General features: G+C 30.1%; 2 protein-coding genes across 2 annotated transcripts; both read left to right on the forward strand.

Annotated features, from left to right (window-relative positions):
* Positions 1–1,045: 1,045 nt before the first annotated feature.
* LOC100815272 (putative pectinesterase/pectinesterase inhibitor 28) lies at positions 1,046–4,120 on the forward strand. Its single transcript, XM_003529730.5, has 3 exons — positions 1,046–1,146; positions 1,594–2,615; positions 3,170–4,120. Exons 2-3 carry the CDS (start codon positions 1,607–1,609, stop codon positions 3,907–3,909), a joined length of 1,749 nt encoding a protein of 582 aa, XP_003529778.1. The 5' UTR covers positions 1,046–1,146; positions 1,594–1,606; the 3' UTR covers positions 3,910–4,120.
* Positions 4,121–14,248: 10,128 nt separating this feature from the next.
* Positions 14,249–17,226, forward strand: LOC100803527 (putative pectinesterase/pectinesterase inhibitor 28). Its single transcript, XM_003530262.1, has 3 exons — positions 14,249–14,348; positions 14,747–15,767; positions 16,331–17,226. Exons 2-3 carry the CDS (start codon positions 14,759–14,761, stop codon positions 17,068–17,070), a joined length of 1,749 nt encoding a protein of 582 aa, XP_003530310.1. The 5' UTR covers positions 14,249–14,348; positions 14,747–14,758; the 3' UTR covers positions 17,071–17,226.
* The last annotated feature ends 6,410 nt before the right edge of the window (positions 17,227–23,636 follow it).

Below are 23,636 nucleotides of genomic sequence, written 5' to 3' on the forward strand. Positions count from 1 at the left end.
CATACATTACTGAATATTATGGTTCCTATCTCAATCAAACTAAACTTTGGATAATAATGGAATACATGGCTGGTGGCTCAGTTGTTGATCTAGTAGGCAAAGGCTGCTCGTGACAGAAATTCAAATGCCTCAATTAACCGATGTAGAATGTAACTTCTCTAGTAGTGACACATTAATTAAACATATTTGTTTAAAAAGTAAATTACACTAATCGTTCCTAAAATTTTGTGAAATTACATAAATTTTCTCTACTTGTATGTACTCCTACACTAAACCCTTAATTTTATGAAAATATATATCAATACACCTTATACATTACATTAACCGCCCTTAATTGCTTGAAAAACATTACGCCATCCTCCCCTACAAGGGAGGTTTTTGTAAATATTAAAAATTGAGAAAAACTTTATGTACACCAAATCTCATGGAATGCTAATTACTGTATTTTACTATAGTTTAAAATTATAGTTAAATATTTATGGAGTGTGTGCTAACTTGTCTTAAGGAATTTGTGTACAAACAAAACTTGTTCCTTAATTTTAAACTTTGGAGGTCATTTTCAAAGTGTACGCATATAAAAAAAGTATTAAAAAAATTATAGAAAGATAATAATTGTATATAATAAAATAGATTATATTAATTATTTCGTATTCAAAAAGAATTATTTGTTTGATCATTTTTTTATTGCTGACATTTAAGAGTGAATTAAAGTAAGAAAACTTTCAATTTGTAACCCGTGTTTAAGACTGGTGCATATTGTACTACCAACTATAGACCTGGTCTGATACCACATTTACTATTGGTAGAGCGTAAATCAAGGTTATAACTTAGTGGATTAGCATAAAATTTGTCAAAAATAGGTCATATAAGCTAACCATATACACAATGTGGCCTTTACATTCCCTCTCTCCCTTTCTTATTTTAGAAAATATGATTTTTAACGTTTTAACAAACCACAAATTGCATTTGAATGATTCAATTGTATTAGCTGTTCAATACCATTTTTTGTATGCATAAATAACACTTTACATTGCATCCCTAAACTACAAAAACGTATTCTTTGAGGGAATTTGACAAAAAAGTAGCCACTGCCCCAACGATCCCATTTCCCTTGACTTCTCTACGTGAAGCTCCTTGTTTTGCATAGTATGTGCATAAATTAATATACAAGTTAATTTGAGGAATACAATATATTTATATGTTATGTAAATGTGACTTTCTTATTATTAGATTTTGATCTTTAAAAAAATTAATTTTGTTTATTTCGATCTTCAACAAAATCATTATATTTCAAATAGTGTCTATAGTTACTTGATGATGATGTTAAATGCATTTAGTTATACCGTGTTACATGTCACATCAAAATGGTTGGTGGTGCGACATGAGTAGCTGCATGACATTTTATAACCAAGCGCATTATATGAAGTTTTTTTCAACAATTGTAGAGATAAAAACAAAAGAAAAAAGAATCAAAATCAAACAAGCCATGTTTAGAGTTTAAAAACATGCCCATTCTTAAATAGTGTATAGGAATATTATGGTCATATTACTTGTCACATTAACTAATTTTACAGTAATACTCATTAATGACAGGGAGCTAGTTGAAATGTCCGAGGGAAATGCAGGGAAAGGAAAGAAAATCGCCATCATTGGTGTCTCAACCTTATTGTTGGTGGCTATGGTTGTGGCGGTCACAATTGGGGTCAATCTCAATGAGAATGGTTCCAACAATGATATAGAGGACAACAAGAAAGATCATGTTGCTTCTTCCATAAAAGCCGTCCAAACCCTTTGTCATCCCACAAATTATGAGAAAGAATGCGAGGAAAGCCTTATAGCTGGGGCTGGAAATACCACAGATCCAAAAGAACTTATCAAAATTTTCTTCAACATCACCATTACAAAAATTGGTGATAAACTCAAAGAAACTAATATTTTGCATGAGGTTGAGGAGGAACCCAGAGCCAAGATGGCACTTGACACTTGCAAGCAACTCATGGATCTTTCTATTGGGGAATTAACAAGGTCACTTGATGGAATAAATGAGTTTAACCTCATAAATGTTGACAAAATCCTCATGAATTTAAAAGTTTGGCTTAGTGGTGCGGTTACATACCAAGATACTTGCTTGGATGGGTTTGAGAACACCACTAGTGATGCTGGCAAAAAGATGAAGGATTTGTTGACGATAGGCATGCATATGAGCAGCAATGCCCTTGCCATTGTAACAGATTTGGCTGACACTGTTAACGATTGGAATATCACAAAATCATTTGGGCGTCGCCTCCTTCAAGATTCTGAGCTTCCGTCATGGGTTGATCAACATAGACTCCTTAATGAAAATGCAAGTCCATTAAAACGCAAGCCTAATGTTACTGTAGCCATAGATGGTAGTGGAGATTTCAAAAGCATCAATGAGGCATTGAAGCAAGTGCCGGAGAAAAACCGAAAGCCATTTGTGATCTACATCAAGGAAGGCGTTTACCAAGAGTATGTTGAAGTTACAAAAAAAATGACCCATGTGGTGTTTATTGGTGAAGGGGGGAAAAAGACACGAATATCTGGTAACAAAAACTTCATAGATGGAACGAACACTTATAGAACTGCCACTGTCGGTATGTCTCTTTTCGTGATTATCAACTTAATTAACTTACTACTCCTATGCATTTGAGTAAAAAAAAAAACTTAATAACTTATCCAATAAATTTATTAAATGAAACCTTATTCATGACTCAGACTGTGAAGCTTACCAAAATGAGATTAAAAAAAACTAAATTTATTACTCATGTGCATTTGGGTAAAAAAAACATAATTAAAAACTTATTCAATAAATTTATTAAATGAAACCTTATTCTTGAGTCAAACTTTGAAGCTTACTAAAATGAGATTAAAAAAACTAAATTTGATAAGTTTCTCCATAAAACTCTTAAGTTTATAAAAATATCATATGTCATGTTCTTCAACTTGAATAAACTCTTTGAAAAGTCCTTTCCTTACTTAACATTTTAAGGTCCATAGTTTTTATTTGAAAACACCTTTAACCCGCCCCAAAATGAATAAATTAATAAAAGATACATTTACAAAATTTAAAAAATAAAAATATAAACCATTTTCAATTCAAGGGAAATTTTTCATTCGAATAAATAAATTAACTACTTTACGCATGCAGCTATTCAAGGAGATCACTTTGTGGCCATCAATATGGGGTTTGAGAATTCTGCTGGACCTCATAAGCATCAAGCGGTGGCATTGAGAGTCCAAGCAGACAAGTCCATCTTTTACAATTGCTCAATGGATGGGTATCAAGACACACTTTATGCACACACCATGCGTCAATTCTATAGAGATTGCACCATTTCAGGTACCATCGACTTTGTGTTCGGTAATGCACTAGCTGTTTTTCAAAATTGCACTTTCGTGGTCCGAAAGCCAATGGAGAACCAACAATGCATTGTGACTGCACAAGGTAGAAAAGAGATACAACAACCATCTGGAATAGTAATCCAAGGGGGATCCATTGTGTCTGATCCTGAATTCTACTCAGTGAGATTTGAGAACAAGGCTTACCTAGCTCGTCCATGGAAGAATTACTCTAGGACCATTATCATGGACACATACATTGATGATTTGATTGACGCGGATGGGTATTTGCCATGGCAAGGACTAGAGGGTCCTTCTGGTATGGATACTTGCTTCTATGCCGAGTACCACAACATTGGCCCTGGTTCAGACAAATCCAAGCGTGTGAAATGGGCTGGGATTTGGAACCTCAATTCAAAAGCAGCACGTTGGTTCTCACCATCTAAGTTTTTTCATGGAACTGATTGGATTGAGGTTACTGGAATTCCTTACTTTCCTGGCGTGCCGAAACACCATAGGCACAAAAAGACAATACTTAATTGGCAATAAAAGTAATGAGTTGCGAAAGCAAGCAATATAAATTAATTAAAAAGTAATGATTGTGCTTCTTTATTCTTTAATTATTTTTATTTCATTACTTAACTTTAGAGTTAGCTACATTTTTTTATCTCAAGGAATTGAAATCAATGTAACACAATTCCTCTCTTGATAACTTTTTGTTTAGTGGATAATAAATGGGTCTTCTATATATTCTTCATTACATTTGCATCTAATTTGATTTTTACGTAAGTAAAGTGATTTGTTGCTATGTACTTTTAATTGTTACATTGTTGGCCTTTTCTTTTTCACCTTCATTTATCAAAATAAAATTATGATGAAGCATTTACATATTGGTGAATTTAATCAACACGACTACTTAAATTTAACTCATTGAATGTGCTGTTTAAGTTTTATTAATCTTGTCACAAGTCTTTATTGTATTCTATATAGATAAAAAAATAAGTAAAAAAAATGACATGGATAAAAAATAATATTTCAAACAAATAATTAATGAGATTTTATTATAAATGAAGTATATCCGTATCAAAGCCACTAGATTTGAACCTTAGTGTGATCATTGTACATAAAAAAAAAAATATCAATGTGTCATATTATTTTATGACAACATTGTTTGTGCAAGCTACATTATTATTAAGAAATTATATATATATATATATATATATATATATATATATATATATATATATATATATATATATATATATATAGGTTTCAAGGACATTAAGCTTAAGCTTACCTACATCTATAAAACATTTTCCTCTTGACTTGTCCATCAATACAATTTAAATTTTTATTAATTTAACCAATAAAAAAATACATTAAAAAGGTATTTCTAGCACTACTCTTAAATACAATGACAAGGAAAGAAACCAAGTTACTCAAGTTGTTATTCGCTAGGTAGGTAATATTACATCCCATTTAGAAGAGAAATTTTAGCTAAGATATTGTTAATACTATTATTAACTGAAATTTTTTAGAAATTATAAAATTATTTAATTTTTGTTAAATTACAATTTTTCTTACCTTCATTTTCCAAATTCATGATTTTGGTCTTCCTGATTTTTAATTTTAAAATTTGATCTTCCAAATTTTGTAAATTTATAATTTTGGTCATCCTTATAGAATATTAAACTAATAATTATGATTAACAGATTTATTAAATTAACTATAAATTAAATAAAAATTATTAATCATTAAAAAATTTTAACAAATGATTATTAACTCTAATGTGATATTGTTGCTAGTGGATTCCTATGTGATGATAGAGGTGAAATAAGTATACACCGTGTTGTGAAGGATCAAGGTTAATAATTTTTATTAAAATTTTAATAATTAATGGGTTTTAATTAATTTATAATTAAATTAATAACAGTTTAATCAAAATTATTTATTAATAATCTATCTGTGGAACCAAAATCATCAATTTATAAAAATAAAAAAACTAAATGTTATAATTAAAAATCAAGACGACCAAAAGCATAGATTTAAAAAATAGAAGAAGAACAAAAATTATAATTTAACCTTTAATTTTTATTATTTATTTAATAAATCTCATTATTGATTTTTAAACTTTTAATGAATTTAAAATAGAAGGACTAAAACTCTCTCTTATTTAAGTTTTAAAATTTAAAATTATAAAAATAAGAAAATAAATAATTTTTAAAAATTTCTTTCCTTTCCTGCTTAATTAAATAAAGCATTTAATTAAAATCTCTTTTCTCTCTTCGATTTAGATCGCTCACATTCCTTCCTGAAATCATTGTTTCGGTTTTATTTCTTCTTAATATGAATTAGTAACCATGCGGCCAAAACCTCATAAATTATATCATTCACCAAGAAACTCAATATATTTTATTTGGATTTTCAAGATAATTTTCTCTTGTTTGAAACGGTAAAAATTTAAAGAAAGAAAACTCAACACAAATCTCACCTCTAAATGTTTTCCAGCCCCCCACCATGCCAAAATATCCTGGCAGGCAGTGGCTAGGGGCATATTTTGAGGAAAATAGTTTATCGTGCTGGTTTCACCTCCTCTCAAAAGATAACTACATAAAATACAAGTTTTCTATAAGAATGGTTTAGTGAGAGAATTTAAGGATAAAGGGTGAAGGAGAAAAGAAGAAGAGATTGTAATGGTAAATCTCTTATCAACATTTTTAACAAAAACTAACAAATGAACATCTGTTCATAAAAAAATCATAAACTACACTTGTCTCTTGTATTCTTTCTTATTATTAAAAGGCTGAGATGAAGGCTGAGATGTACTCTAAGAGATAGAAAGAGAACATAGTGTAGAGAAAAGATGAGAAAATTATATACGAGTTATTATTCTTTCTTGAAATAAATTTATATTTATAATTTTTCCTGTTTCATAAAAGTGAGCATTACTTCTTTATCTCTTTTAAATGATATATTTATGTTTGACTGTGAAATGTCTTGCTTAAACCATCAAAGATCAAATATGAAAGATGATCAATTTGAAAGGAAAAAAACATGAAAAATATTAAAAAATTTAACTGAATAACTTAAGATGATACATAAATTATTGTGAACTCTCACATTATCTATCTTAGATTTTTAAAAAACAAACCTGAAAAAACTATATTTTAAAAAAATTCAAAGGGATACAAGTCAAGAAAAATGATATTACTAAGATATAGCATTAGAATTATGAAATTTTAAGTATTACATTACAATTTAATTCGTATGTATTGCTAACCAAATTAACCTCAAATGTCATGCACCTAACCAAATTAACCTTCTATAAATCTATGTACAAACATAATTTTTCACTTATCACCTCTCGACCATATTCTAACAGCACCTAACCTTCGAAATCCACATATTTTGACTCTTTCAACGTCACCTTCTCCATTTGATTATTCAAATTTACCATATCAATAACAACTCAACTCCCCTTCCCACCTCAATTTTCATATTCCATCTAATGCAAAATCAATCATAATTTTGTGTCAAAGATATAAGGTGAATTGAATGATTAAAGAAAAACTAAAGAGAAAAAAGTCACAAATTTAATCTCTTTTATTAACAGTAGTAACAATAAATATTTATATTTAAAAAAAACATAGTTTTGTCTGGAAAATGCCTAGTGATGAACTGATGATGCACTCAAGTACTAAATTGACATACATCATTTCCTCTCCACGATTGACACGTTGGTTTTCCACTCCAAGGAAAAAAAGACTTTAATGTAATTAGATTATATATCTCTCCTTAAGTTGTAACAACAGTTACAACATTTCCATGGTTCCACCTATTTCTTGAGGTGTGTGGATTATCTCCTGCCATCTTGCCTCTCCAGCAAGAAAAACCAAGCGAGGAGAGGACATAGAATAGAAAAGAGAGAGATAAGTTGAAAGATAAAAGAAAAAATAGAAAAGGAAGAGAAAGATAGAGATATTGAAGAAGGTCGGAGAGGATCTGAATATTTACTCAAGCTAAGCTTGTAGTATCTAATAACATTATTGTTTGTATTTTAAAAAATTCAGGATATTTTTTTCATAAATTAATAACTAATCCTTTGAAGTATTGAAATGATTTAAAAGACACACCGTCTCTTATAGATTTTTTTTTTTTACTCGTAATAGATATCAAGAATGACAAGGCTTAATCAAATTTGTTTGATAAATAAAAATGAGAGACACAAGAACAACTCTAAATAATTTGAAACTAACAAATTATAACTGTATTAAAATAATAAAATGTATACTAAAAATAATAAGATATAATTTTGGCAATAAAATAATGAAAACAATAATTGAGTATTGTATTTTTTATAATATGTAATTATATAAATATGAGTATTGTAATTTTATAACTATGGACAAAGATACGCACTATTTATCTATTGATTTTTACAAACAATAGATAAATAGTGCGTACCTTTGTTCATAGTGAAGCTTCTCTTTTGTGTACTTTGATTCTTGGAAAGATGAGAAAAAGAAGATTTTAATTTGCTTTCTTGACTATTTTTTGTCCCTCTACGTTTGTGATTCGTATTGACAATTCATATGATTCATACGGATCAACAATTCATATGAGTTTAAAAAAAATTCATAAAGATCATCAATCCGTATGAGTTATATGGATCGCCAATCCATATGAATCATATGAATCACCAATCCCTTTCACCTATGTTGCTGGGTGTTCCAGCAAAAATGTTGGGTGGCCAAAACAACTACCTTTTTATTGGTTGGTACTTTTCGAGGGTCGCTAGCAACATGTGATGCAACTTGGGCTGTTACTATTTGCATCTCTAACTATTTCATGTAGGCTCTGGCTATTACACCTACGTATTCCCTAAGTACACCCATGTACCCCCCCTTTACCTCTCAATTACCCTTTATACTCTTTTTCTTAAAAGCATATACCCCTTTTGCTTTCAGAAATGTATTTATGGAATTACACATTCATATTCTGGAAATGTATCTCCGAAACTATGGTTCATAGTTCCAAAGATATACTTCTAGAATTGGTATATATTTTTTTAATAAAATATCATTTAAGAAATAAGATTATTGATAAGAAATTAAAAAAATATGATAAATATTTATCTTATATTCATGTTTATTAGTCTTATTTTCATCTCATCATTAATGTTCTTTAAACCTTAATCATAAACTATTGTCACCGTATATTCATTATATAATATAGCATTTTTATCATTATTTTACAATATTTTATGTTTTCCTTTATGTGACACTGAATTCCAACATACGTTCATCACTAATGTCCATTTTGCTAGATAAGGAACTTAGCTCAATACAATTTTGAATATACCTTTTTTCAAGAATAATGTTCATTTCTTTTTCTATTGATCTCTAAGTAGTTAGTAACTTAGAAACCAAGTAAAGGGTTGATAGATAAGACAAGAAAAACTATATTAGACTAAATAGGGAAAGAGAGAAAAAGAGAAAAAAAAGAGAAAGATATCCTTGAGATTGATGTTAAGATTGTTTTGTCTTTGATTTGGTTTGGTTTAGGGTGAGGATGCAAAGAGTGAAGATCTATTATATAGGAGGGGTGTGAGTGATTGAAACTGATGAGTTAGGCACAAAGGAAAAGAAGAACTAACTTGTACGTGGAAGTGGAGTGTGACAATGCAACATGGGATTTGTTAGGGCCCATAGTGGGTCAATCAATATGTTTTCCTCCTCTCTTAAGGGAAAAGATAGACACATGAGTGGGAAAATACATGAGTGGTTGAAACTGATGGCAGTTAGGTACAAAGGAAAAAAAGAGGTAGTTGTTTACTTGTACGAGGATGTGTTCGGTGTGTGGGAAAATACACGGGTTTGGGAAACTGATGATAGTTAGGTACAAAGAAAAAGAAGAGGTAACTGTTTAACTGTATGTGGAAGTGGAGTGTGACAAATGCAATATGGGATTTGAGAAAGAGGCCCTTAACGTTAGACATCAATCATTATATGTACCATTCAATGTGTCTTCTGTTATTTTTTCTATTCCGTTTCTTCTTGGCCATCGTTTTTCTCTGTGCATTACTGCACTGTAAGATGCATTTGTCTCAGCCATCATCAGGGATGAATTGAAATTATGAGCAATGCATGTTGTTTGTTATATAATATATATGTAATGGAACACATGACTTTCTGCATATTGCATGGTTGCAAGACACTGTGGATGTTGATCGAGCCTTGAATATGGCAGTTAGGTACACGGTTAGCATGCATTGCCGAAACACATGTTGTCATATCTAGCTAGCAAAGAATTCCTTTACATTTGATGGATAATTAATAACTTTTGAGATTGTTTAACTCTTTTGTTTGTGCTCACGTTGGTTTGGATTCAAATGCTTGACAAAAAAAGATAATGACAAGAAAAGGATAATCAAAATGGTTTAAGAGAAATGTGTTTAGTTTAAGAGGAATGAATAAATAAATAAAAATAATTTATTCAATTAAAATAATTTATTTTCAAAATATATAGATCGATTGTCAAAATGTATAATCAATTATTCAAAAAAAAAATTGATAATCAATTGTAGGACATGAAAATCAATTTTCAAGTTTTCAAAATCGATTTTCATAGAGTGTTTACTGATATGGTTGGAGGTATATAATTAAATTAAAGTATAATGGGATAATTAAGTATTAGGTTTCTCTTAAAATTATCTCTTTTGTTCTATTGTGTTTACTAAGCCTAATTTAACTAAAAATCCCTTTAGAAGATCTTCTTGCTTATTTATTCAGTATGAATCAATTTAATAAAAGTAATAAGGACTCAAGAATTATCCGTTTGCAACCCATCATATAACATGAGAACATCTAGCCATAACTCAAACATCACCACTTATTTCCACTACCACACAAATCACACCATCATGTGCTTCAAGGAAGTGTAAAAATGAATATGACAGAAGAGATATAAGTAAGCATGTGCCTATGGCTCATTTGTAGTCGTATTGCTACATACTATTAGCATGTCTAAGATCTAATGGGGAGTGGAGAAAGTTACGCCAAAAGTAGAGGCAAAGTAGCTTCAATAATGTTATTTCAATGGGTCAAGGAGGCTGGCTTTTGGACAAGTCATAGCATATTTGATTTGAATTATGGCCAATTCTACAGTGATAATCAACTGTGGTTGGGATCTGTGCTGAATTTATTCATTATCATAGGATACAAATAAACAACAATAAGTTGTATGCAAGAATTTCTCATTTGGATTTGTTAATGATTTCCAATCAAACTAATATGTAAAAAGGACTAAAGGCTACCACTTCAAAAGCATTAAAAACTAAATTTTGTTTATGTTGCATCCTTTTTCTAAAAGCAAATTCTTTCAGCTTTTTTTTTCTAGAATGCGTTAGCAGTGTTTTTTTTTTAATAAATAAGAGATTCATAAATCTATGACGTACTTTGTCCAGCTACCTATCTATTACCCTATATGAATCTTGGCAAAGTCTGACTAAATTCTATTCAGTCCTACCTAGCCCATGCAACAGATGTTGTTAGTTTGATTTGCGTTCTCATAGGAGAAGCCTGACAGCCTAATGTAACATGTTTGGATTAGGCCTATGAATATTATGCAGCACCATTGGAGTAAAAACTTGCCGAGTGCAAAAAACTAGTTCAGTGGCTAAAGAGAAGTGTTTTATAAGTGGACTAACATTCACAAGTGCTTGGATTATGAAGATCTCGAGTTACTATAGTTGTTCCTTGCTGGCTAGGTCATATCACATTTAGAACAAGAGAGATGCTATAACATATTTTCTAACTCTCCTTATTCCTTACACTTGTTGGAAATTATAAAATTATGTAAATTGTTAACTCATTGGCAAGTGCACCAATTTATCACAAATAGTAAAGTTAAAATGGAAGTACGAGCATCAAATCCACAAGGACTTTATTTGTATTTAAATTGATGCAAACCTAATTTACAAGTAAGAGATAAGGAATTTAAAATAAAAGATAATTAAAGAGAGTTAAAAGATAAGATAAATATTTAAATTAAAAGATGATAAAGATAGAAGATAAAAATGATGATAATATGTTCAAATTCTTAAAGATAAATTCAAAATTTAAAATATGTTGGGGCCAAGCATGCCTAATCCTTGATGGTGTTTCTCTATTTAATGTTATTCGATTTTCACCCATATCTATTAAGATACTGAACACTGTGATCCCTCATGATGAAGAGCTTAATTTATCTATTCTCTCTCAAATCTCTTTGCAGAGATAAAACAATAAATTGCATGTAGTTAGGATACTCTTTCCCTAGCAATGATTTGTTCAGATGTTCTCTTCCAATTCTTTAGAAATTATCATTTCCCAATGTCTAATCCCTAAACAAATGCAGGATGATCAGACCATACAATACAATAAAACACAAGAAAGAAACAATAAAAATTGACATTGCATTCAATAGATAGTAAGAAAAGATTATATTACAAGGACATTGGTTTCTCGGCTCCTAACAATGAAGGTTTAGTCTCTCATTGCATTCAATAGATAGTAAGGAAATAGTGTTGCTTGCACTAGTCTTAAATACAATAACCACTTTTAACTAAAACTCTCTGTTATATACGTCTTAAAATTTAAAATTATAAGAATATGAAAATTAATAATTTTTTAAAATTTATTTCCTATCCTTCTTAACTAAATAAAGTATCTAATCAAAATCTCTTTTCTCTCTTCCATTGAAATCACTCACGTTCCCTACTCTCTATCCAAGCAGTCCCAGAAGCCACTATTTCAGTTTTATTTCTTAATATAGCATTGTAAAAATTAGTAACCATCTGCCCAAAACCTCATCAATTATAGCATTCAACGAGAAACTCGTAATATATTTTGGTTGGATTTTCAAGATAAATTTCTCTTATTCTTATTTGAAACCGTGAAAAAGAAAGAAAACTCAACAAAAGTCCCACCTAGAAATGTTTTCCAGCCCCTCACCATGCCAAAATATCCTGGCAGGAAGCGGCAATAGGGGAATATTTTGAGCAAAAAGTCTATGATCTTAGTTTCACCTTCTCTCAAATCTTTTTATCTCATTTATTTAAAACTTCAAATTTAAGTCTATTAATATTTTTCATTTGTATAAATTTTGAATGTTTCTATGTTTATCTTTATAAAAAAATTGAAATAATTTTTGTACAAAAGTTAGGATTATTGACACCAAGAGAAAATTCCTTCGGTGCACCAAGTTGTTTAAAGTAATAAAGTTTGATGAAGCATTCTTGGAGTCCAAGTGCGAGTAACAAGTCAAACATTGGATAAAAATAGACATATTGTTGAACAACATATAAGTGAAAATGATTTGTAAATCGCTTGTTTTATGGCTTTAGATTAGATGTGGTGTCAAATTGATTTATGTAGTTTTCTTGTGGCCCATCTATAGATATCTCAATGTTATTTTACTCATTATATTTCCAAACAAAGGGTATCGAGGCAAATGGTGCCCTCATGGAGGAGCTTCGTTTATGAAGAATTTCAGTGTTTTTCTTTTATTAGCATATATAAATTCATAAATTTCGATCGAGTTTGAATTTGTGAGATTCAGAGTGTTAGTTTTTCAATGCGATAGAGATTAAATAATAATATGGTAAAACATGTTTTTGTTCTATAAAACGTCTGAAGTTTAGTTTTAGTCTATTAAAAAATTTGGTTTGTTTTTCGTCCTTCTAATTTTATAATGTATCATTTTTATTCCCTCAAGTATTATTTAAACCACTTTTCGTCTCTCTATAAAGTACTATCAAAGTCACATTAAAGATAAAAAGTGGCGCGCTTCAATATTAGAAAGACAAAAAAATGGACAAATTTTTAGACGGAATAAAACCAAACATTAAAAATTTGAGAGATCAAAGACATATTCTACAAAAAGATAAACCACAAAGTGGCAAGGGTCAAATAAAAAATATAAAAACCTTTATTTCAGGTCAATTTTACCCATACCTTACTGGTTTAAATTACCTTCGATATCAAATCAATTTTAATGCTTTGTCATACATCACTCATAAGGTGATACACCTTACCCTGAACCATATATCTAATAGCATTTATTTTGAAATATGAAAAAAAATAATTATATCTAATATTCATATTGTTTAAAATATTAAATATTCGTGCCAGTACACCTAAAGTTTAAGAAGACACATGTTAAAAAGACATATTAGTTTAAAAAGTAAATTACACTAATTTAAAGTTTTGTGAAATTACACAAATTGCATTCCATGTTAGTGTATTTTACTCTAATTTAAAATTACAGTTAGATGTTTATGGAGCATGTGCTAACTTGTCTTAAGGAAATGTTTGTGTACAAACAAAAGTTGTTCCTTAATTTTGAACTTTGGAGGTCATTTTCTAAGTGTACGCATATGAAAAAATATTTTAAAAAATTATACAAAAATAATAATTATATATAATAAAATAGATTATATTAATTATTTCATATTCAAATAAAAATTATTTGTTTAATCATTTTCTTATTGCAGACATTTAAGAGTGAATAAAAGTAAGAAATTTTTTAATTTGTAACCTGTCTCTAAGACGGGTGCATATTGTAGTACCAACTATAGACCTTAACTCATACCACATTTACTATTGGTAGAACGCAAATCAAGGTTATAAATTGATGGATTAGCATAAATTTGTCAAAAAAAAGTCATAAAGGCTAACCATATACACTATGTGGCCTTTACATTCCTTCTCTCCCTTTCTTATTTTAGAAAATATGATTTTTAGCATTTTAACAAACCACAAATAGCATTTGAATGATTCAACTGTATTAGGTGTTCAATATCATTTTTTTAATGTATAAATAACACTTTACATTGCATCCCCAAACTACAAAAACATATTCTTCAATGGAATTTGGCAAAAAGTAGCCATCGCCCCAACGATCCCATTTCCCTTGACTTCTCTACGTGAAGATCCTTGTGTCGCATAGTACGTGCATAAATTACTATACAAGTTAATTTGAGGAATGCAATATATTTATATTTTATGTAAATGTGACTTTCTTATTATTAGATTTCGATCTTTTAAAAAAATATTGTCTATAGTTTCTTGATGACGATGTTATATGCTTTTCGTTATACCCTATTACATGTCACATCAAAATGGTTGGTGGTGCGACATGAGTAGTTGCATGACATGTTATAACCAAGCGACTATATAAAGTTTTTTTTTAAAAAAAACAATTATAGAGATGAAAAAAGAATCAAAATCAAATAAGTCATGTTTAGAGTTTAAAAACATGTCCATTCTTAATTAGTGCAGAGGAATATTATGGTCATATTACTTGTCATATTAACTAATTTTACATAAATATTCATTTATGACAGGAGCTAGTTAAAATGTCTGAGGGAAATGCAGGGAAAGGAAAGAGAATCGCCATCATTGGCGTCTCAGCCTTATTGTTGGTGGCTATGGTTGTGGCAATCACAGTTGGGGTCAATCTCAATGAGAATGGTTCCAACAATGATACAGAGGACAACAAGAAAAATCATGTTGTTTCTTCTATAAAAGCCGTCCAAACCCTTTGTCATCCCACAAATTATAAGAAAGAATGCGAGGAAAGCCTTATAGCTGGGGCTGGAAATACCACAGATCCAAAAGAACTTATCAAAATTTTCTTCAACATCACCATTACAAAAATTGGTGATAAACTCAAAGAAACTAATATTTTGCATGAGGTTGAGGAGGAACCCAGAGCCAAGATGGCACTTGAAACATGCAAGCAACTCATGGATCTTTCTATTGGGGAATTAACAAGGTCACTTGATGGAATAGGTGAGTTTAACCTCATAAATGTTGACAAAATCCTCATGAATTTAAAAGTTTGGCTTAGTGGCGCGGTTACATACCAAGATACTTGCTTGGATGGGTTTGAGAACACCACTAGTGATGCTGGCAAAAAGATGAAGGATTTGTTGACGATAGGCATGCATATGAGCAGCAACGCCCTTGCCATTGTAACAGATTTAGCTGACACTGTTAATGATTGGAATATCACAAAATCATTTGGGCGTCGCCTCCTTCAAGATTCTGAGCTTCCGTCATGGGTTGATCAACATAGACTCCTTAATGAAAATGCAAGTCCATTAAAACGCAAGCCTAATGTTACTGTAGCCATAGATGGTAGTGGAGATTTCAAAAGCATCAATGAGGCATTGAAGCAAGTGCCTGAGAAAAACCGAAAGCCATTTGTGATCTACATCAAGGAAGGCGTTTACCAAGAGTATGTTGAAGTTACAAAAAAAATGACCCATGTGGTGTTTATTGGTGAAGGGGGGAAAAAGACACGAATATCTGGTAACAAAAACTTCATAGATGGAACGAACACTTATAGAACTGCCACTGTCGGTATGTCTCTTTTCGTGATTATCAACTTAATTAACTTACTAGTCCTATGCATTTGAGTAAAAAAAACTTAATTAATAACTTATCCAATAAATTTATTAAATGAAACCTTATTCATGAGTCAGACAGTGAAGCTTACCAAAATGAGATTAAAAGAAACTAAATTTATTACTCATGTGCATTTGGGTAAAAAAAAACATAATTAAAAACTTATTCAATAAATTTATTAAATGAAACCTTATTCTTGAGTCAAACTTTGAAGCTTGCTAAAATGAGATTAAAAAAACTAAATTTGATAAGTTTCTCCATAAAACTCTGAAGTTTATAAAAATATCATATGTCATGTTCTTCAACTTGAATAAACTCTTTGAAAAGTCCTTTCCTTACTTAACATTTTAAGGTCCATAGTTTTTATTTGAAAACACCTTTAACCCGCCCCAAAATGAATAAATTAATAAAAGATACATTTACAAAATTTAATTAAACAAAAAAATTAAAAATAAACCATTTGTAATTCAAGGGAATTTTTTATTCAAATAAATAAATTAACTACTTTATGCATGCAGCTATTCAAGGAGATCACTTTGTGGCCATCAATATGGGGTTTGAGAATTCTGCTGGACCTCATAAGCATCAAGCGGTGGCATTGAGAGTCCAAGCAGACAAGTCCATCTTTTACAATTGCTCAATGGATGGGTATCAAGACACACTTTATGCACACACCATGCGTCAATTCTATAGAGATTGCACCATTTCAGGTACCATCGACTTTGTGTTCGGTAATGCACTAGCTGTTTTTCAAAATTGCACTTTCGTGGTCCGAAAGCCACTGGAGAACCAACAATGCATTGTGACTGCACAAGGTAGAAAAGAGAGACAACAACCATCTGGAATAGTAATCCAAGGGGGATCCATTGTGTCTGACCCTGAGTTCTACTCAGTGAGATTTGAGAACAAGGCTTACCTAGCTCGTCCATGGAAGAATTACTCTAGGACCATTATCATGGACACGTACATTGATGATTTGATTGACGCTGATGGGTATTTGCCATGGCAAGGACTAGAGGGTCCTTCTGGTATGGATACTTGCTTCTATGCCGAGTACCACAACATTGGCCCCGGTTCAGACAAATCCAAGCGTGTGAAATGGGCTGGGATTTGGAACCTCAATTCAAAAGCAGCACGTTGGTTCTCACCATCTAAGTTTTTTCATGGAACTGATTGGATTGAGGTTACCGGAATTCCTTGCTTTCCTGGCGTGCCGAAACACCATAGGCACAAAAAGACAATACTTAATTGGCAATAAAAGTAATGAGTTACAAAATCAAGCAATATAAATTAATTAAAAAGTAATGATTGTGCTTCTTTATTCTTTAATTATTTTCATTTCATTAATTAACTCTAGTGTTAACTGCATTTTTTATTATCTCAAGCAATTAAATAGTGTGTATCTTTGTTTATAGTGAAGCTTTTCTCTTATGTACTTTGATTGACAATTCATATGATTCATACAGATTAATAATTCGTATGAGTTTAAAAAAAAAACTCATATAGATCGTCAATTCATGTGAGTCATACGGATCGTGAATCCATATAAATCATATGGATCACCAATCCCTTTCACCCAGAAAATGTATATCCGAAACTATGATTCATAGTTCTAGAGATATACGTCTGGAATTGGTATATATTTTTTAATAAAATATCATTTAAGAATTAAGATGATTGATAAGAAATTAAAAAAATATGATAAACATTTATCTTTTATTCATGTTTATTAGTCTTATTTTCATCTCATCATTAATGCTCTTTAAACTCTAATCGTAAACTGTTGTCATCGTATATTCATTATATAATATAGCATTTTTATCATTATTTTATAATATTTTATGTTTTTCTTCATATTTACTAACTTCATATATTATACATCTTTATTACAATGCAAAGTTGTTGACGATGATTTCCTTCCTTTAAGTGTGTTCATTCATTTTATAATGAGGGTCTATGTCAATGATTCAATGTCACGCGAAGTTAGTGATGAACATACCTTGAAACACATTTTCACATGAAGTAAAATGAAGAAATTGTAATAATTTTTAGTCAAAATTGACTATCAAATAAACTTAAATTTCATAGTTATCATGCACCAAGTTGTTTAAAGTAATAAAGTTTGATGACGCAATGTAACGCAATACCTCTCTTTGATAACTTTTTGTTTAGTGGATAATAAATGGGTCTTCTATATATTCTTAATTACATTTGCATCTAATTTGATTTTTACTTAAATAAAGTGATTTGTTGCTATGTACTTTTAATTGTTACATTGTTGGCCTTTTCTTTTTCAACTATCATTTATCAAATAAACTTATGATGAAGCATTTACATATTGGTGAATTTAATCAACACGACTACAAGTAGTAAAGTGCTCGGAAGTCCGAGTGTCGAATTCACAGGGACTTTGTTCGTACTTAGACTAATGAAAACCCAATTTACAAGCAAGAGATAAAAATAAAAAAATAGAAAAAGATAGAAGATAAGAAAAGATAAAATTAGAAGATAAAGGAAAAGATAAAAGAATTAAAGATAAAGAAAAAAGGAAGAAGATTAGAAAAGTGAAAGATAAGAAAGATGAAAGATTTAGATAAAAAAAAAGATAAATTCAAGATAAGATAATGTTGGGAATTGACTTGCCTAGCCTGCCTAGGATGTATAGGTTTATGATTTTTTCTTTACCAATTCTGGTGATTTTATCCCATCCACATCTATTCATTTACTTGCCCCTAATGCCTCACTATGACAAGCCTATTTTATCTATCTATCCCCCAAATGCCTTTGCAAAGACTCAATAGATAAAATGCATGAAGTTCTAATTCTAGATGTTTGCTTTGACGCATGGGCATAATGCAATCACTCTATGCCTAGCAATAATTTTATTATGATATCTTTTCTTCTTGTTCTATTAAAAGTTATCCTCTCCCGAGCGTCTAACCCCTGAAACTAATGCATGCATATCTTCTTTAAATCTTATTTAGAAGTTACCCTCTCCCGAACATCTAACCCCTAACAGAATATAAAGATGAGTATGCAAGGTAAAAACAGAAAAGAAAATAGGAAAGAAAAACCTGATATTGCATTGATAAATAATGAAGAGTACATCATACATCACATTGCCAAGGGGTGAAAGAAAGGGAGTAAGTGAAACCCCTAGGTGAGGGGGTTCTGTCGTGATGTGTTCTGTCCCTTGGACTGGCTCTCTATTTATAGCTGTTGAAGTGGGCTTTGGGCCTTCGTAGGCGAGCTCAGCGCGACACCCCCTCGCTCAGCGCGTGTAGATCGCGCGCTTAGCGCGCATGTTGTAGGCTTAGCGCGTGTAGATCGCGCGCTTAGCGCTCATGTTGCAGGCTTAGCGCGTGCTTCTGTTAGATCGCGGGCTTAGCGCCTGTGTTGCAGGCTTAGCGCGCGCTTCTGTTAGATCGCGGGCTTAGCGCGCGTGTTGCAGGCTTAGCGCGCGCTTCTGTTGGATCATGGGCTTAGCGCGTGACGCGCGCTCAGCGCGCGTATTGGACTGGGTCTGCTTCAGATTTTCTTCTTTTCTTCAATTTTTCTGGCCTTTTTACTTGTTACACCTCCAGTTTTCATATCTGTAGCCAAAATTCAACAAAACATCAATTCTTTAATATTTAAGCGCAAATAACTGCTAAATAATTATTTTTAAAGACAATTTTGCCTTATTTTCTATTATCAAAATACAATTATTTAACAGTTATCAAGGATCTATGTCAATGATTCAATGTCACGCGAAGTTAGTGATGAACATACCTTGAAACACATTTTCACATGAAATAAAATGAAGAAATTGTAATCATTTTTAGTCAAAATTGACTATCAAATAAACTTAAATTTCATAGTTATCATGCACCAAGTTGTTTAAAGTAATAAAGTTTGATGACGCAATGTAATGCAATTCCTCTCTTTGATAACTTTTTGTTTAGTGGATAATAAATGGGTCTTCTATATATTCTTAATTACATTTGCATCTAATTTGATTTTTACTTAAATAAAGTGATTTTTTGCTATGTACTTTTAATTGTTAGTTGGCCTTTTCTTTTTCAACTATCATTTATCAAATAAACTTATGATGAAGCATTTACATATTGGTGAATTTAATCAAGACGACTACAAAAATTTAACTCATTGAATGTGTTGTTTAAGTTTTATTAATCTTGTAACAAGTCTTTATTGTATTCTATATTGATAACAAATACGTAAAAAAAATACATAGATAAAAAATAACATTTCAAATAAATAATTAATGAGATTTTATTATAAACCAAGTATATCCCTATCAAACCCACTAGATTTGAAATTTTTTAGAAATTATAAAATTATTTATTTTTTTTAAATTAAAATTTTGCTTACCTTGATTTTCCAAATTCATGATTTTTGTGCTCCTGCTTTATAATTGTAAAATTTGGTCTTCAAAATTTTATAAATTTATAATTTGGTCATCCTATCCTTATAGAATATTAAACTAATAATTTTGATTTATAGGTTTATTAAATTAAATAAAAATTATTAATCATTAAAAACTTTAACAAAAGATTATTAACTCTAATGTGATGTTGTTGCTTCTGGATTCCTATGTGATGATAGAGATGAAAGAAGTATTTACAGAAAAAAAGTAAGGACACCGTGTTGTGAAGGATCAAGGTTAATAATTTTTATTAAAATTTTAATAATTAATGGGTTTTAATTAATTTATAATTAAATTAATAACAGTTTAATCAAAATTATTTATTAATAATCTACCAATGGAACCAAAAGCATCAATTTATAAAAATAAAAAAATTAAATGTTATAATTAAAAATCAAGAGGACCAAAAGCATAGATTTAAAAAATAGAAGGACAAAAATTATAATTTAACCTTTAATTTTTATTATTTATTTAATAAATCTCATTATTGATTTTTAAACTTATAATGAATTTAAAATAGAAGGACTAAAACTCTCTCTTAATTAAGTTTTAAAATTTAAAATTATAAAAAATAAGAAAATAATTTTTTTAAAAATTTCTTTCCTTTCCTTCTTAACTATATAAAGCATTTAATTAAAATCTCTTTTCTCTCTTCGGTTTAGATCACTCAGGTTCCTTCCTGAAATCATTGTTTCAATTTTATTTCTTCTTAATGTGAATTAGTAATCATGTTTCCAAAACCTCATAAATTATATCATTCACCAAGAAACTCAATATATTTTATTTGAATTTTCAAGATAATTTTCTCTTGTTTGAAACGGTAAAAATTTAAGGAAAGAAAACTCAACACAAATCTCACCTCGAAATGTTTTCCAGCCCCCCACCATGCCAAAATATCCTGGCAGGCATCGGCTAGGGGCATATTTTGAGGAAAAAAGTCTATTGTGTTGGTTTCACCTCGTCTCAAAATATAACTACATAAAATACAAGATTTCTATTAGAATGATTTAGTGAGAGAATTTAAGGATAAAGGGTGAAGGAGAAAAGAATAAGAGATTGTAATGGTAAATCTCTTATCAACATTTTTAACAAAAACTAGCAAATGAACATTGTTCATAAAAAAATCATAAACTACACTTGTCTCTTGTATTCTTTCTTATTATTAAAAGGAGAAGGAAAAAAATAAAAGCTCATTTATTTGTATTCTCCTTTATAACTAATGATGAAAGCTGAGATGTACTCTAAGAGATAAAAAGAGAACATAGTGTTGAGAAAAGATGAGAAGATTATATACGAGTTATTATTCTTTCTTGAAATAAATTTATATTTATAATTTTTCCTGTTTTATAAAAGTGAGCATTACTTCTTTATCTCCTTTAAATGAGATATTTATGTTTGATTGCGAAAAGTCTTGCTTAAATCATCAAAGATCAAATATGAAAGATGATCAATTTGAAAGGAAAAAAACATGAAAAATATTAAAGAATTTAACTCAATTACTTAAGATGGTACATAAATTATTGTAAACTCTCACATTATCTATCTTCGATTTTAAAAAAAAACCTGAAAAAAAATTCTATATTTTAAAAAACTCAAAGGGATACAAGTTAAGAAAAATAATATTACTAAGATATAGTATTAGAATTATGAAATTTTAAGTATTACATTACAATTTAATTCGTATGTATTGCTAGTCTCATAACTCCATAAATAAGCATAAAAAAGGTTAGTTTCATAACCTTTCACTTTTCACCTCCTATCTAAATGTTATGCACCTAACCAAATTAACCTTCTATAAATCTATGTACAAACACAACTTTTCACTTATCACCTCTCGACCATATTCTAACAGCACCTAACCTTTGAAACCCACGTGTTTTGACTCTTTCAACGTCACCTTCTCCATTTGATTATTCAAATTTACCAAATCAACAACAACTCAACTCCCCTTCCCACCTCAATTTCAAATTCCATCTAATGCAAAATCAACCATAATTTTGTGTCAAACATATAAGGTGAATTGAATGATTAAAGAAAAACTAAAGAGAAAAAAGTCACAAATTTAATCTCTTTTGTTAATAGAACTAATAATTAATATTTATATTTCGAAAAAAAAAAACATAATTTTATCTGGAAAATGCCTAGTGATGAACTGATGATGCACTCAAGTACTAAATTGACTTACATCATTTCCTCTCCACAATTGACGCGTTGGTTTTCCTCTCCAAGGAAAAAAAAAAGACTTTAATGTAATTAGATTATATATCTCTCCTTAAGTTGTAACAACAGTTACAACATTTCCATGGTTCCACCTATTTTTTGAGGTGTGTGGATTATCTCCTGCTATCTTGCCTCTCAAGCAAGAAAAACCAAGAGAGGAGAGGGCATAGAATAGAAAAGAAAGTGATATGTTACAGCTGAAGGCACAGAACATCAAAATGCAGAGTAAGAACCAAGCATAGTCGAATACAGAAAGCAAACAAAAGGCAGAAACACAGCCAAATTCAGAGGCAATTCAGGAAGCAGAATCAGAGCTAAACACAAGGGCGAGTGAAGAAGAAATACGAAGGCCAAAAAGGGAAATTACTAAGCCGCAGTAACTGAAGGATTTCGTGGAAAAATGAGCTGGCAGAGAGTAGTGGTGCTCAGCAACGCAGCAATCATCCTGAAATTCCCCTTGTCGACTGAGGTGCCACCATTCTGTTAGGATCATATTTCCTTTTTGTATTTGTCCTTTTCCTCCAAGGCAATATGCCAAAAGAACCATTAGAGCTTGTTAGTGGAAAAAAAAACTCTATACATGTATCTAATGGATCAAGTAATAACACAAATTTCCCTTCCTTACCTTGTTTCTGGAGGTACGAAAGCTAGGAATTCTACTTCTGTACTTAACAGATAAGTTGAAAGATAAAAGAAAAAATAGAAAAGGAAGAGAAAGATAGAGATGTTGAAGAAGGTTGGAGAGGATCTCAATATTTACTCAAGCTAAGCTTGTAGTATCTAATAGCATTATTGTTTGTATTTTAAAAAACTCAGAATATTTTTTTTTCATAAATTAACAACTAATCCTTTGAATTATTGAAATATATTTAAAAGACCAACCTTTTCTTATATATATATATATATATATATATATATTACTCCTAATAGATATCAAGAATGATAAGGCTTAATCAAATTTGTTTAATAAATAAAAATGAGAGACACAAGAACAACTTTAAATAATTTGAAACTAACAAATTATAACTGCATTAAAATAATAAAATGAATACTAAAAATAATAAGATCTAATTTTGGCAATAAAATCATGAAAACAATAATTGAGTATTGTAATTTTATAATATATAATTATATAAATATGAGTGAAAAATATTTTCATAAATAAAATCATACACTAT

The sequence above is a fragment of the Glycine max genome, chromosome 7, assembly GCF_000004515.6.
Source record: "Glycine max cultivar Williams 82 chromosome 7, Glycine_max_v4.0, whole genome shotgun sequence".
Lineage (NCBI taxonomy): Eukaryota > Viridiplantae > Streptophyta > Magnoliopsida > Fabales > Fabaceae > Glycine > Glycine max.

Bases quoted from the DNA above. Each gene is read 5' to 3' on its own strand.
- LOC100815272 (XM_003529730.5), top strand. From the start codon at position 1,607: ATGTCCGAGGGAAATGCAGGGAAAGGAAAGAAAATCGCCATCATTGGT. The intron at 2,616-3,169 runs GTATGTCTCTTT...TTACGCATGCAG, and splicing joins TTATAGAACTGCCACTGTCG to CTATTCAAGGAGATCACTTT.
- LOC100803527 (XM_003530262.1), top strand. From the start codon at position 14,759: ATGTCTGAGGGAAATGCAGGGAAAGGAAAGAGAATCGCCATCATTGGC. The intron at 15,768-16,330 runs GTATGTCTCTTT...TTATGCATGCAG, and splicing joins TTATAGAACTGCCACTGTCG to CTATTCAAGGAGATCACTTT.